At 47.5% G+C, this 15,674-nt stretch overlaps 1 protein-coding gene across 3 annotated transcripts in view; it reads left to right on the top strand.

Annotated features, from left to right (window-relative positions):
• Positions 1-15,674, top strand: part of LOC129812067 (spectrin beta chain, erythrocytic-like) — a 63,555-nt gene that overhangs the window by 37,451 nt on the left and 10,430 nt on the right. For all 3 annotated transcript variants that reach the window (XM_055864004.1, XM_055864003.1, XM_055864002.1), the window contains 17 exons: positions 4,940-5,142; positions 6,229-6,319; positions 7,078-7,224; positions 7,754-8,017; positions 8,199-8,426; positions 8,576-8,788; positions 8,975-9,142; positions 9,458-9,588; positions 9,906-10,110; positions 10,431-10,654; positions 10,917-11,067; positions 12,099-12,343; positions 12,732-12,870; positions 13,137-13,221; positions 13,356-13,552; positions 13,704-13,853; positions 14,057-14,337. In XM_055864004.1, the coding sequence (XP_055719979.1) occupies positions 4,940-5,142; positions 6,229-6,319; positions 7,078-7,224; positions 7,754-8,017; positions 8,199-8,426; positions 8,576-8,788; positions 8,975-9,142; positions 9,458-9,588; positions 9,906-10,110; positions 10,431-10,654; positions 10,917-11,067; positions 12,099-12,343; positions 12,732-12,870; positions 13,137-13,221; positions 13,356-13,552; positions 13,704-13,853; positions 14,057-14,337 (3,122 nt within the window). The remainder of the gene's footprint in view (positions 1-4,939; positions 5,143-6,228; positions 6,320-7,077; positions 7,225-7,753; positions 8,018-8,198; positions 8,427-8,575; positions 8,789-8,974; positions 9,143-9,457; positions 9,589-9,905; positions 10,111-10,430; positions 10,655-10,916; positions 11,068-12,098; positions 12,344-12,731; positions 12,871-13,136; positions 13,222-13,355; positions 13,553-13,703; positions 13,854-14,056; positions 14,338-15,674) is intronic.

Below are 15,674 nucleotides of genomic sequence, written 5' to 3'. Positions count from 1 at the left end.
AGGGTAGTGCATACGGCCCAGTACATCACTGGGGCCGAGCTTGTCACGTTCCTGACCTGTTTTCTGTTGTGTGGTATGTGTTTAATTGGTCAGGGCGTGAGTTTTGGGTGGGTAGTCTATGTTATGTGTTTTCTATGTTGGGTTAATGGGTTGCCTGGTATGGCTCTCAATTAGAGGCAGGTGTTTGGCGTTTCCTCTAATTGAGAGTCATATTAAGGTAGGTTGTTTCACACTGTTTGTGGTGGGTGGTTGTCTTCCGTGTCTGTGTATGTTGCGCCACACGGGACTGTTTCGGTATGTTCGTTCGGTTTTTGTGTAGTCTGTTTTTCCCTGTTCGTGCGTTCTTCGGTTACATGTAAGTTCTTATGTTCAGGTCAGTCTATGTTGTTTTGTTATTTTGTAAATCCTTTCCAAGTGTTTGTTTTCGTGTTTCGTCGTTTGTCTAATAAATCATTATGTATTCACAACCCGCTGCACGTTGGTCGAATCACTACTCCTCCTCTTCGTATGAAGAGGAGGAGGAACGCCGTTACAGAGCTCCCTGCCATCCAGGACCTCTATACCAGGCGGTGTCAGAGGAAGGCCCAAAAAATTGTCAAGGACTCCAGCCACCCAAGCCACAGAATATTCTCTCTGCTACCGCACGGAAAACGGTACCAACCAACAGGACCCTGAACAGCTTCTACCCCCAAGCCATAAGACTTGTAAACAAGACTGCTAAATAGATAATCAAATGGCTACCTGGACTACCTGCATTGACCCTTTTTCTTACTAACTCCCTTTGCACTGACTCTATGCACACCCACACTCACACAGTAAGTATTCAGACCCTTTGCTATAAGACTCGAAATTTGAGCTCCGGTGCATCCTGTTTCCATTGATCATCGTTGAGAAGTTTCGACAACTTGATTGGAATCCACCTGTGGTAAATTACATTGATTAAACATGATTTGGAAAGACACACATCTGTCTGTATACAGTCCCACAGTTGACAGTGCATGTCAGAGCAAACACCAAGCCATGAGGTCGAAGGAGTTGTCGGAGAAGCTCCGAGACAGGATTGTGTCGAGGCACAGATCTGGGGAAGGGTACAAAAATGTCTGCAGCATTAAAGGTTCCCAAGAACATAGTGGCCTCCATCCTTCTTAAATGGAAGAGAAGTTTGGAACCACCAAGACTCTTCCTAGAGCTTACCACCCAGCCAAACTGAGCAATCGGGGGAGAAGGTCCTTGGTCAGGGAGGTGACCAAGAACCCAATGGTCACTCTGACAGAGTTCCTCTGTGGAGATTGGAAAACCTTCCAGAAGGAAAACCATCTCTGCAGCACTCCACCAGTCCTTTATGGTAGAGTGGCCAGACGGAAGCCACTCTTCAGTAAAAGGCACATGACAGCCCACTTGGAGTTTGCCAAAAGTCACCTAAAGACTCTCTGACCATGAGAAACAAGATTCTTTGGACTGAATGCCAAGATTCACATCTGGAGGAAACCTGGCACCATCCCTATGGTGAAGCATGGTGGCAGCATCATGCTGTGGGGATGTTTTTCAGCGGCAGGGACTGGGAGACTAGTCAGGATCAAGGGAAAGGTGAATGGAGCAAAGTACAGAGAGATCCTTGATGAAAACTTGCTCCAGAGCGCCCAGGACCTCAGACTGGGGCGAAGGTTCACTTTCCAACAGGACAACGACCCTAAGCACTCAGCCAAGACAATGCAGAAGTGGCTTCAGGGCAAGTCTCTGAATGTCCTTGCGTAGCCCAGCCAGAGCCCGGACTTAAACACTATCGAACATCAATGGAGAGAGCTGAAAATAGCTGTGCAATTCCCCAAATACAGGTGTGCCAAGCTTGCAGCTTGACTCGAGGCTGTAATCGCTGCATGTAAATGTGATGTTTAAGTTTTTTATTTTGAATAATTTTGCCAAAATTTCTTAAAACATGTTTTGCTTTGTCATTATGGGATATTGTGTGTAGATTGATGCGGGGGGAAAACAATTTGATCCGTTTTGGAATAAGGCTGTAACGTAACAAAATGTGGAAAAAGTCAAGGGGTCTGAATACTTTCCGAATGCATTGTATAGTCATGTTACTTTTACTATTTATTTTTATTCGTTATTCACTGTGTATTTATTCCTCGTGTCACTATTTATATTTTTCTATTGTATCATTAACTCAGCATTGTTTGAAATGGACCGGTAAGTAAAAATTTGATTTGAATTTGAATTTGATTTGAATAACATGGCAAGCGATGCCATGTTGTGTTGTCCTCCCAATACGATTTGATACGCCGTTTATTAGGCTACAGATTAAATACGTTTTGAACTACACAGGGTGGTGAATGTGCAAGGTGACGATAATGCAATAATATATGTCATTTAGCTTTTATCTATTATGTGCATATGAGCTTGATGCCCCTTTTCCAATAAATATCGAGAGTCTTATTCTGGTGACATGATGATCGATGCTTGGCTCCCGTTTGACAAAGAAAAATAATCTCTCTCTTTTGTCCATAATAATCTCATCAAGTAAGCTATACCCGCACTGTATATGTGAGCTGTTGGCTAGAGCGCACGTGCCAATACCGGAGTGGTCACGCTCGCTATGTATATATATATATACTGCTCAAAAAAATAAAGGGAACACTAAAATAACACTTCCTAGATCTGAATGAATGAAATATTCTTATTAAATACTTTTTTCTTTACATAGTTGAATGTGCTGACAACAAAATCACACAAAAATGATCAATGGAAATCAAATTTATCAACCCATGGAGGTCTGGATTTGGAGTCACACTCAAAATTAAAGTGGAAAACCACACTACAGGCTGATCCAACTTTGATGTAATGTCCTTAAAACAAGTCAAAATGAGGCTCAGTAGTGTGTGTGGCCTCCACGTGCCTGTATGACCTCCCTACAACGCCTGGGCATGCTCCTGATGAGGTGGCGGATGGTCTCCTGAGGGATCTCCTCCCAGACCTGGACTAAAGCATCCGCCAACTCCTGGACAGTCTGTGGTGCAACGTGGCGTTGGTGGATGGAGCGAGACATGATGTCCCAGATGTGCTCAATTGGATTCAGGCCTGGGGAACGGGCGGGCCAGTCCATAGCATCAATGCCTTCCTCTTGCATGAACTGCTGACACACTCCAGCCACATGAGGTCTAGCATTGTCTTGCATTAGGAGGAACCCAGGGCCAACCGCACCAGCATATGGTCTCACAAGGGGTCTGAGGATCTCATCTCGGTACCTATTGGCAGTCAGGCTACCTCTAGCGAGCACATGGAGGGCTGTGCGGCCCCACAAAGAAATGCCACCCCACACCATGACTGACCCATCGCCAAACCGGTCATGCTGGAGGATGTTGCAGGCAGCAGAACGTTCTCCACGGCGTCTCCAGACTCTGTCACGTCTGTCACATGTGCTCAGTCTGAACCTGCTTTCATATGTGAAGAGCACAGGGCGCCAGTGGCGAATTTGCCAATCTTGGTGTTCTCTGGCAAACGTCTGCCAAACGTCCTGCACGGTGTTGGGCTGTAAGCACAACCCCCACCTGTGGACGTCGGGCCCTCATATCACCCTCACGGAGTCTGTTTCTGACCGTTTGAGCAGACACATGCACATTTGTGGCCTGCTGGAGGTCATTTTGCAGGGCGCTGGCAGTGCACCTCCTTGCACAAAGGCGGAGGTAGCGGTCCTGCTGCTGGGTTGTTGCCCTTCTACGGACTCCTCCACGTCTCCTGATGTACTGGCCTGTCTCCTGGTAGCGCCTCCATGCTCTGGACACTACGCTGACAGACACAGCAAACCTTTTTGCCACAGCTCGCATTGATGTGCCATCCTGGATGACCTGCACTACCTGAGCCCCTTGTGTGGGTTGTAGACTCCGTCTCATGCTACCACTAGAGTGAGAGCACCGCCAGCATTCAAAAGTGACCAAAACATCAGTCAGGAAGCATAGGAACTGAGAAGTGGTCTGTGGTCACCACCTGCAGAATCACTCCTTTTTTGGGGGTGTCTTGCTAATTGCCTGTAATTTCCACCTTTTGTCTATTCCATTTGCACAACAGCATGTGAAATTTATTGTCAATCAGTGTTGCTTCCTAAGTGGACAGTTTGATTTCACAGAAGTGTGATTGACTTGGAGTTACATTGTGTTGTTTAAGTGTTCCCTTTATTTTTTTGAGCAGTGTATTTAAAAAAATGTGACGTCAGTAGAGTTGAAAATGTGATGGAAACCCATTTAAGTTGTTTATTTCATTCGGGACATGGAAATTGAACTGCAAAAGTTATTTTTTATGTGCACTACGTCATCACGCACACATCCTTTTTGTCCACAAGTGAATTTGATGGAAATACATCTCTGGTGGGAAAATACGCATATTGTTTCATGTGGATTATAGAATATTCGCATGAAAATCTGTCGCCAATTGGATGGAAACCTAGCTGAAAAAAGCGAAATAAAGGTTTACATACGTATGAAGATAAACAAATAATGTTTATAATAATAGTGCATTTCCCTGTTGTTTTTGTATTGTGTTTTTACTGTGGGTTTTACTGTGAATGCTGGAGTGAGTAGGATTTTCGATGTATTCATCACACATGGCAAATAAAGTGAACATTTAAATATGGAATATGAATAGAGTTAAAATCCCAATGAAAATCGAAAACTGTAAAGCAGAAAGGGAACTATTTGACGGTTGCTGAGCTATGTTTGTGACTGTGGAAAGTCAATAATAAAGTGAAAACTCGAAACGTGGAATATGAATAGTGTTAAAAACCCAATGAAAATCGAAAAAATGTAACGCAGAAAGTGAACAATTTGAAGGGTGCTGTGCTATGTTTGTGAGTGGGGTGGGTCAAGAGTACATTGATGTAGTTTATCTTCTGTTAGTCAGCAGCTAACGTAATGGTTGTGGATTCTTTATTTCTTTACTTCAGGAGTACACTCTGGCCCACACGGACAAGCCTGACACCCTGGACGGAGCAGAGCAGGCCCTGAAGAGGCACGAGGACTTCGTCTGCACCATGGACGCCAACATGGAGAAGATCGCCAGCATGCTGGAGGGGGGACAGAGATTGGTTGACAGGGGGAACCTCTACTCCCCCAGGATCCAAGATAAGATGGACCTAATCCAGGACAGGTTAGTCTTGGATCTTTTTCTGGTCTCATATTTGCTTAATTAAAATTCAAAAATTCAAAAACACCCAAAGGACATCAGCTTTCTTTGAAAAGACGTAAAAAACGTCTTAGTTTATGAACTATAAATGAATACAAATGGCTCTCTTTTATACAATTAATTCTAATGTCAGCCATGGGTTTATAAGAGGATCTGTCTGTACATATTGTAATGAACTTCCACAGAGAAAATCTCTACTCTACATTATCTGACCTATTGACCTTTACTTGTTTCATCTGTTCCCTCAGTAGTGAGTGTTAATCACATACTGTAGTTCAGCTAGCTATTATCCTGCCACTTTGAGGAGCATGAAACACATAGGGTGTGTCCCAAATGGCACCCCATTCCCTTCATAGTGCAGTACTCCCTATGTAGAGCCCTATGTGTCCTGGCTAAAACTAGTGCACTATAAAGAGAATGGGGTGTCATTTGGGATGTAGACATACTGTACAGTAGTTCAGCTTGCTATTAGCCTGCCATTCTGAGTCAGCTAGGTCAGCAATACATAATTAGTGTTAACATTGGTCTAGTGGAGAGGGGGAGAGGCGAGGGAGGGAGCTCCTGCTCCCATTAACACACGCCATTATAATCCCATCCGGCTTCACTCTACTCTGCTGGGAGGGAGACGGTTGGAGGGCGCCGGGTGCCTGCTATGATGGGTATTGATCGCAGAGAGAGTGTTCTTCAACCCAGAGGAGGTAGTGATAGCTATACTGAGAGATCAGGAGGGGTGGGGGGCTGTGGAAGGTCTTTAGTAAAGACTCTTTACTGTGTGGCGCTGGGGTTGGAACTGGAAAGGTTCAGTAGAGGGGATTGCATGTGTTGTTTACACCCTACCATCAGTCTCTGTTGTGGGGACCTGGGTCATGTTCATTAGGCACCAAACGGAGAAAAATGGACTGAAACAGGGAGGGACTCAAATAAGAGATGCTCGTTTTAGTTGTCTTTTCAAAATGTTTTCGTTGCGTGCCCTAATATGAACACGGCCGTGGCGATATGGGACTGAGTCTAACGTGTTGTTCTGTTGTGTCTGTGTGTTTCGATCTGCAGGTACCACAAGAACAGAGGCAAAGCCAACGACGTTACAGGGGTACTCAAGGATAACCGTGATCTTCAACACTTCCTGCAAAACACACAGGATGTAAGATATTTTATTCATTTTTTGGTAACACGATACAGCAAATGTGTTCCTGTCTTACTTCTTACTACTGTTCTTGTCTGCGCTGAGTCTGTGTTGATCTCCGTCTCTCTATCCTCTACCTCGCCACTCCCTCTCCCCATCCTCTCCGTTTCAACTCCCTCGCTCCATCCTCTCCCTCTCCACTCCCTCTCCCCATCCTCTCCGTCTCCATTCCCTCGTTCCATCCGCTCCCTCTCCACTCCCTCTCCCCATCCTCTCCGTCTCCATTCCCTCATTCCATCCTCTCCCTCTCCACTCCCTCTCCCCATCCTCTCCGTCTCCATTCCCTCGTTCCATCCGCTCCCTCTCCACTCCCTCTCCCCATCCTCTCCGTCTCCATTCCCTCGTTCCATCCGCTCCCTCTCCACTCCCTCTCCCCATCCTCTCCGTCTCCATTCCCTCGTTCCATCCGCTCCCTCTCCACTCCCTCTCCCCATCCTCTCCGTCTCCATTCCCTCGTTCCATCCTCTCCCGCTCCACTCCCTCTCCCCATCCTCTCCCTCTCCACTCCCTCGTTCCATCCGCTCCCTCTCCATTCCCTCGTTCCATCCTCTCCCTCTCCACTCCCTCTCTCCATCCTCTCAACTATCCTTTCTCAATCCGCCTCTCACCTCCATCTCCTCACCCCTCCATCCTCTCCTCTCCCCCTCTCAATCCCTCTGTCCATCCTCCTCCTCTCCCCCTCCTCTCCATACCCTCTGTCCTCTCCCTCTCTCCAGCTCACTCTGTGGATAAACGAGAAGATGTTGACGGCTCAGGACGTGTCGTATGACGGGGACAGGAACATTCACACCAAGTGGAAGAAGCATCAGGCCTTCATGGCTGAGCTGTCCTCCAACAAAGACTGGCTGAACAAAATAGACCAGGTGTGTGTGTGTGGATGCATGCGTGTGTGTGTGTGCAAGGTGCAAAGTGACATAGCTACACTGAGCTGTCAGAGCCTGTACGCTCGCTCCACGACAGTATCAGTTTCTATGTGTCCTTGTGGTCACATCCTTGCTATATGCCACATGGTGTAATAAGTAAGAATATTGTCCATGTGACGTTTAACATCAACCCTGCTCTTCGCAAAGGCATTTAGCTTAACTGGCTTCTGTTTCTGTTGACATTATGATTTTGGATTGAAATAATAATATACAAAGTAATTCACCTTGCCCCGAGCCAGAATGTCCCAAAAGGCATGATCTTCTGTTTGTGGATCGTGAGGCAGCTTAATGTACAAGTACACCCACTGGACATGACGCGAGTCTATCCCAGTAATCATATAGCCTACTTGAATTATTCCTGGTGTACATCCCATCCATATTACGTATCATACATGTGCCACAGGCGCTGATGGATCATATAACAAGTATGAACGTTTCCCCTGTGACCGTCCCTTCTTCTCCTCCACAGGAGGGCCAGGAGCTGATGGATGCCAAACCTGAGTTCGAGCCCATCGTGACCGAGCGTCTGGCGAAGCTGCATGAGCTGTGGGACAAGCTAGAGTCCACTGCCGAGAACAAGGCCCGTCTGCTGTTTGATGCTAACCGCTCCGAGCTTTTCGACCAGAGTCTGGCCGACATAAAGAAGTGGCTGGCTGAGCTTCAGAAGGAGCTACAGGGAGACGACGAGGTCAAGGACCTCACAAACGCTAACATCCTGCTCAAGAAGCACCAGGTGTGTGTGTGGAGGGGTGTGTCTGTCTAATGTTCCTCCCCCAGTTTCGGAGGTTGATCGAACAATAGCACTCTAGACTCCGGACCATAAGCCGGAGAGTTCCAATCTTCTTGGTGAGAAAAAAATCAGTTCTGCCTCCAGTCTGCCCAGCCACTAGTTTAACCCCCCCCCCCTCCTCCAGCAAACAGAGAACCAGGTGCGTGACCGTGCGCAGGAGCTGGAAGAGCTCCAGAAGGCTGTCGAGAAGCACGGAGGCCTAGCCGGGAGCAGGGAGGACCAGTTTGAGACTGAGCAGCAAGCTATCCAGATGGACTTCCAGCAGCTCCTCAACCCCCTGTCCCAGCGCAAGGGCAAGCTGGAGGCAGCCAAGGCCGTGCACCAGTTCTACAGGGACCTGGCTGATGAGATTGTGAGGATGCCTTTCAGCTTATCCTCAGCGCCATTTCAGTGTTGTTGTTTCCATCTGAAACGTGTCAGAACGCTTCCTCAGAGAAATGCTGACACGAACACTATGTGTTTCACTGTTCTGTTCTCGCTCCTTTTCTCTCTCTATCGTAGCTCTGGGTCGAGGAGAGGTTGCCCCTTGCGATGTCAGATGAACATGGCAACAATCTCCAAGCAGGTCAAATGCTGTTGAAGAAGAACCAGACGTTACAGAGGGAGATCGAGGGTCACCAGCCCCGGATGGATGAGGTGTTGGAGCGTGGCCGGAGGATGGCATCGGCCGCGACAGAGGCGAGCGGGCCGGAGGCTGAGCGTATTGGACAGCAGGTGTGCACATGCTCACGATTGCACATGCACACGCCCGTACACACTTCTTGTTTTCTACCCCGTGTCCCTTATCCTCACCCTCTGTTCCTTCCACCTCTTCCCATTTTTGCTTGTTTTCAACGGTTTGTTTTTTAAATGGTTTGTTACTGATACTGATTTTGTTATATATTGTGTGCCTGACTCCAGGTGAAGGAGCTGGAGGAGGTGTGGTCTCGGCTGCAGGATGAGATGGCTAAGAGGAGAGACAGGCTGAACGGATCTAACCTGGCCCAACAGTACTATAATGACGCTGATGAAGCTGAGGCCTGGATAGGAGAGGAGGAGCTATACATGATCACTGATGAGAAAGCCAAGGTAAGGAGGTGAGGGGAGGAGAGGAAAGGGGAGGAGAGATGAGATTTGAATAGAAGAGCAGGAACTCTACATGATTGCTGATGAGAAGGCCAAGGCATTGCACTCCAAATATATTTACAACTATCAAGTTGATCTTATGGACTGTCAGTCCTTGCAACCATAGCTCCACTGGTGAATCGAGAGTGGTGACATTTATCCAATCCCATTCCTCATAGTAAACCAAGCGGTGGGGCTGCTGTTTGGCTGAAAAAACATATAAAAGATTGTGGCTTTCAAGTGTTCATTCCCCCCCCCCCCCCCTCCACCTCTCTTAAGGATGAGCGGGGTGCCATGTTGATGTTGAAGCGTCACCTGATCATGAAGGAGGCTGTAGATGACTACTCAGACGCCATCCAGAAGCTGGCTGACCGCGCACAGAAGATGCTCAACGAGGACCACCCTGATGGGTGAGTGGAACCTAGACATTTAGGGTTCAGTCAGCTTACCTTGGGTACTACAGTATAGCTATCACTACCTCCTATGTAGGCCTCAGACTATGCAAGACTATGTTGCATACATGTGGAGAATCCTCCCTTTTTCAAATTGGTCTCTTGTTCCTCACTGTGTAACAGTATTGAGAGTGATGGGTGTGGTTGCGATTGGGTCCCTTACCACACAAAGATCAGACAGCTATGATACATCTTGATGCATGGTGATGACTTGTCTCATCTTGTCAGTCACTCGCTCTTTCTCTCCCTCCCTCTCCTTTCCTCCCTCCCGATAGTGAGTCTGTCATCCGTCGTCAGGGCCAGGTAGATAAGCAGTACGCTGGTCTGAAGGACCTGGCAGAGGACCGCAGGAGGAAGCTGGACCATGTCTATCATCACTTCCTGCTGAGCCGAGAGGTGGAGGATCTGGAGCACTGGATCGCTGAGAGGGATGTGGTGGCCTCCTCCCAGGAGATGGGACAGGACCTGGACCATGTCACGGTGAGGGTGGAATACATACCAAATACAGAGGCCAGGGATTCTCAGTCTAGGACCTCTGGAGGGTTTCTATGAGCTTCCATGGGGTTCTTGGAAAAGCGGGGGGGGAGGGGGACGATCGAGTTAATGGAACATTCTAGGCGGCTGAAGGGATAGAGAATGGTCCAAGCACGAATGTTAAGTTACACCTTGTATTGGGTTCTCTCTGTAATGTTCTGTATTGTTATGGAGTATATCCAAGCTTGAGAGCTCTTATGATTGAGCTCTCGTATTTTTAAAACTATTTCCTTTGTCATTTCCCTCCCCAAATCTAAACCGTCCAGATCCTGAGGGACAAGTTCCGTGACTTTGCCCGGGAGACAGGGACGGTGGGGCAGGAGCGTGTAGACTATGTAAATCAGACCATAGACGAACTGATTGAGGCGGGCCACACAGAGGCTTCTGCCATGGCCGAGTGGAAGGACAGCGTCAATGAGAGCTGGGCTGACCTGCTGGAACTCATAGACACCCGCGCTCAGCTCCTACAAGCCTCATATGACCTGCTCAAGTGAGTCTGGACACAATTGGTTGGCAAATAGTCCATTAATGCCACTAACTGTTTTTGACTTTGTATGCCTAGGCTCAAACACACAAGACAAACACACAAGGCAAACACAAGACAATAATTTGTCATTTTTTCAGACAGTGAAGACGTTTCATTTTTCCTTTCATAGACGGTTGAGATCTGACTTCTGACAGATTACAGTTGTATACTACAATAGTGGTACAGTGAGTGCTCAGCTGTAACAGAATGCCCTGGTGGTTCTCAGGTACTTCGATGATGGGAAGGAGCTGGTGGCTCAGATCCAGGAGAAACATAATGAGATTCCTGCTGACCTGGGAGAAGACTTCAGCAAGGCAGATACCTTCCACCGCATGCACGCCGCCTTCGAGAGGGACATCAGCGCCCTGGGAAAACAGGTACACCTTAACCCCCTACTACCTGGGAAGCTACCTTGAGAGGTCGACGGGAGAGGCAGCGTTAAGATATTAAGAGGTCTTATGCTGACTTAGAGATGGCGATAGTGTACAGCCATGTAGATTTCAAGTTATATCAAGGTGAGTAGTTGTAAGACAGAATTTGTTTTTGTATGCCTTGTTGGCCTCCCTGTAACAACACATTGCAATAACACTGAATGCCAGTCGTGATTGGAGTCGCTCGAATCCGTCTCGAAGGACAACAAAGAAAATATGGGAAATGGGATTGAAAGTCTTCTACATCGAGGGTGTCGTGGTTTATTTCTGTATTATCAAATGAGGAGAGACAAACTCATCACGCAAGTCAGAGTTATACTTTAACGAAATCTTTATTCACTTATTAATAAGGAAAGCATGTCACACCACACACACACAAGTGAATGATGTGAGTGCTCTGCAGTTACGATGGCTCGTCAACGAACCACTCTTAGATGATTCATTGAGAGCCCCGACACAAAGGATACAAAGATCTTTTAAATGGCAAGATACACCCGCTTAGTCTACATGACAAACAACAGATGTGTGGAATGGGTCACAATGGGTCACAAAGTTCGTATGAAAGAAATTAATAATTCACAGCAGACAGTATCAGCTGTAAAGACTGTTCTCTTTGTTTGGAAACCAGGGTCTGGCCCCAAAAACAAGGTTCCCCTCATCATTATCCACACTTGAGCCATCTCCACCCTGGTACCAACCAGTACACAAACACCAACTCATGCTATGGAATGCGGTCTGGGTTTTATCACCAAAGGCATTGTGAATCTACTGTGAGCATTAAGCCCCCAGAGCCCCAACTCAGGAGACTACGCACAGATGAGAGTGTTCTAAGAACCGTATTCTATTCCATAAAACAACCATTTGATGCAATAACAGTATTATAACATCATCTTGTAATGTTGCTCTCACATAGTCACCACCATAGAGATTCTATATCTAAGTTCACCACCTCAACCTCCCTCCTTCTCCACCACCAGGTGCAGCAATTCCAGGAGACAGCGGTCCGTCTGCATGCCCAGTACGCTGGGGACCAGGCTGTGGAGATCCAGACCCAGGAGAAGGAGGTGGTGGAGGCCTGGAAAGCCTTGCTGGATGCCTGTGACGGCCGCAGGAAACGCCTGGAGGAGACAGCTGATAAGTTCCGCTTCTTCACCATGGTTCGAGACCTCATGGCATGGATGGAGAGCACCATACAACAGATAGAGACACAGGAGAAACCACGGTAATCTCATGTGACAGACTGTTAACATAAATCCTAGCTAGCTAGTGCAGGCAAAACTTGTTTCTGGGTTCTGAGTTTAAGGTGAACAGGACAGGGGAGGAAAGGGGGTCCCATGGCTCTGTTGGTTGGAGCCAGGTATTTGCAACAACAGTTGTGGGTTTAATTGTCACAAGGTGTATACCACACATCCTGAATATATGCAGAGAAAAACATCTTCAAAATGACTAAACAACAGGGAACGGAGGAGAGAGTGGACTGGGGATACGGAGGGGTGAGGGGATGCGGGGAGAAAGGAAGGGTGAGGGATGGAGGAATAGAGGATGGAGAGATAGAGGATAGAGCGATAAAGCTAGACGATCACATGTTGTTTCTACCTCTCTCTCCGCAGGGACGTGTCATCAGTAGAGCTGCTGATGAAATACCACCAAGGGATTATGTCAGAGATCGATCAGCGTGGACCCAAGTTCTCTGAATGTGAGGAGCACGGCAAAGCTCTGCTGGCTCGCAAACACAAAGACTCTGTTGAGGTGAGGAACACCAGGGCTCTATGTCAATTCTTTGCGTCCTATCTCCACGCCTCTCCCTTCCCTCAGATCTTCTCCTCCAATGTGTTTTGAGAAGGAGGCGAGGAGAGCGTATGCAAGCAATCAAGTAGAGGTGAATTGGGGAAGAGCCTGGGGCTACACTAAGTTTGTTCAGATATGTGGCTATTTCCTCACCTTGTGACGCTACCTCATTTGAAAACTGAATTCATCTGACCATCCCTGCTGCTGTCATCCTCATTCTCTCTCAGATAAGTATTAAGCTGAGCCAGCAGAGGGAGAAGAGGAAGGAAATGATGATCAAGTGGGAGGACCGGTGGGACTGGCTCAGGCTCTGTGAGTACAGCAACAACCCTCCCGTTTCCCCTCCTTCCTGATACTGTATTATAGATCCGAGTCAACACAAAAACACAAGGCCTGGGTCCAAATAGCATACTTACACATTTGTCTTCTCTCGTGTTATGTCCCAGTGTTGGAGGTGTGCCAGTTTGCACGGGATGCCTCAGTGGCGGAGTCGTGGCTAGTGGCTCAGGAGCCATACGTGGCCAGCAAGGACTTGGGACAGACGGTAGACGAGGTGGAGAAACTGCTGAAGAGACATGAAGCCTTTGAGAAGTCCACCGCCACCTGGGAGGAGCGCTTCTCAGCACTGGAGAGACTTACTACGGTATATTGTGGATAGGATTGTGTGTGTGTTGGGGGGGGGGGGGGGGGGGGGTCACCATTTTTCATATAAACAAGCGCGGTGTGTGTGTATCCATTACCTCTATTTGCGGGTGAAAATGACTACATTCTATGTCTGTGTCTCTCTCTCTCAGTTGGAGCTGTTGGAGTTGAGGAAGCAGCAGCAGGAGATGCAGCAGATTGTAACAGAGGAGCAGCAGCGCTCACAGATGGAGAGCAGGAGAGAAGACACAGGGTTCGCCGAGGACTCTTCTCAGCTCTACACCATTGAAGAGCAGACACTGGTTCGTACTGAGCTAATGTATGCTGACAAAATGACCATCTCTGACAATATTATTCCCAATCTGTCCTGTTTTCTGTCCATTAGTTATTCTGTCCTTTCTCTCTGTATATGGATGGTATATAAGGATATTATATCCTTATGTATGTGTACATTAACATTGATTATACCTAAAATATCATATTCCCTCCCTCACTCCTTTCCCAGCCTGCGTCTGGAGCAGTGGTGGAGCCAAGTTCAGGTCAGTTGGAGGGGACAGCAGGTGACTCCACGATGCCTATGTTCTCTGAGATGCAGGATGCTGGCTTGCATGAGGCTAGCTCTCTGGAGCTGCTGGATGCTTCTGTGTCTGGACAGACCCCCAGAGAGGGGGAGATCAGGGCCACTACCCTGCCCGCTGAACCCCTCAGTGCTAAGGCTGTGCTGCAGGAGGGCATGCTGGGACGCAAACACGACCTGGAGGCTGCTGGGAAGAAGACATCTAACAGGTAGATACGAAATGATTTGCGTAGAATTCAGGCAGCACATTTTGCCAGTTCTTTTTTAGGTCACACTTTATTTGGATAGACCAGCTTTTCCATCTGTAGATGCTCTACAGAAGGCCATACAATCAACAAACTATCTGCTCATAAACAACTTTTTGCTTAGGCTATGGTTAAGGTTACGGGGAAGTTTTGGGTTAGGATAAGGGTTAAGGTTAGGGTTAGAGCTTGGGTTGGTAGATAGTGGAAAGGTTAGTGAGTGTGTAGAGCATCTATAGATGGACTATCCACATAACGTGTAACATTCTTTTTATAATTTGGGGTATTATAAGAAGGTACCATCGCACTCACTCGACTGAGGGCTACATTTGATCAGATCCGCACTAGCCAACACCCGCACGTGGGTTGTTTTGGCGGTGTAAGAGGTAGAACTGTGTTAGAACAATCAAATCCACAAGTGGCTCCTTGGCTTGTCGCGGACACTGCCATTGGATGCAATGAAACCACCCGACTTTCTAATCGGACAAATCCTACACAGCCACGTTACAAGTATTCTAATGTCTACACCTCAATTAGACAGATAAACATCCCCCATCCAAATGAACATGAAAACCTGCCTGAGAGTAAACTTTCTATTGCCGTTTTGAACATCTAACTTGGTAGTGATAATAAGGAAGGGAGTGGTTTGTGACATACAAGAGCAGCCGCTCATCTACATTACATGACCAAAAGTATGTGGACACCTGCTCGTCGAATATCTCATTCCAAAACCATGGGCATTAATATGGAGTTGGTCACACCTTTGCTGCTATAACAGCCTCCACTTTTCTGGGAAGGCTTTCCACTAGATGTTGGAACATTGCTGCGGGGACTTGCTTCCATTCAGCCACAAGAGCGTTAGTGAGGTCGGGCACTGATGTTGTGCGATTAGGCTCGCAGTTGGCGTTCCAATTCATCCCAAAGGTGTTCAATGGGGTTGAGGTCCGGCCTCTGTGCAGGCCTGTCAAGTTCTTCCACACTGGTTTCAACAAACTATTTCTGTATGGACCTCACAATTTCTGTATGGACCTTGCATGGGGCATTGTCATGCAGAAACAGGAAAGGGCCTTCCCCAAACTGTTGCCACAAAGTTGGAAACACAGAATTGTCTAGAATGCCATTGTATGCTGTAGCGTTAATATTTCCCTTCACTGGAACTAAGGGACCTCTCCAAAACATGAAAAACAGCCCCAGACCATTGTTCATCCTCCACCGAACTTTACAGTTGGTACTATGCATTGGGACAGATAGCGTTCTCCCTGCATCCGCCAAACCCAGATTCCTCTGTCGGACTGCCAGATGGT

This window comes from Salvelinus fontinalis, chromosome 15 (genome assembly GCF_029448725.1).
Source record: "Salvelinus fontinalis isolate EN_2023a chromosome 15, ASM2944872v1, whole genome shotgun sequence".
In the NCBI taxonomy this organism is placed as follows: domain Eukaryota; kingdom Metazoa; phylum Chordata; class Actinopteri; order Salmoniformes; family Salmonidae; genus Salvelinus; species Salvelinus fontinalis.
The sequence above is the reverse complement of the archived record's forward strand: the minus strand, read 5'-3'. Positions and strand labels throughout refer to the sequence as shown.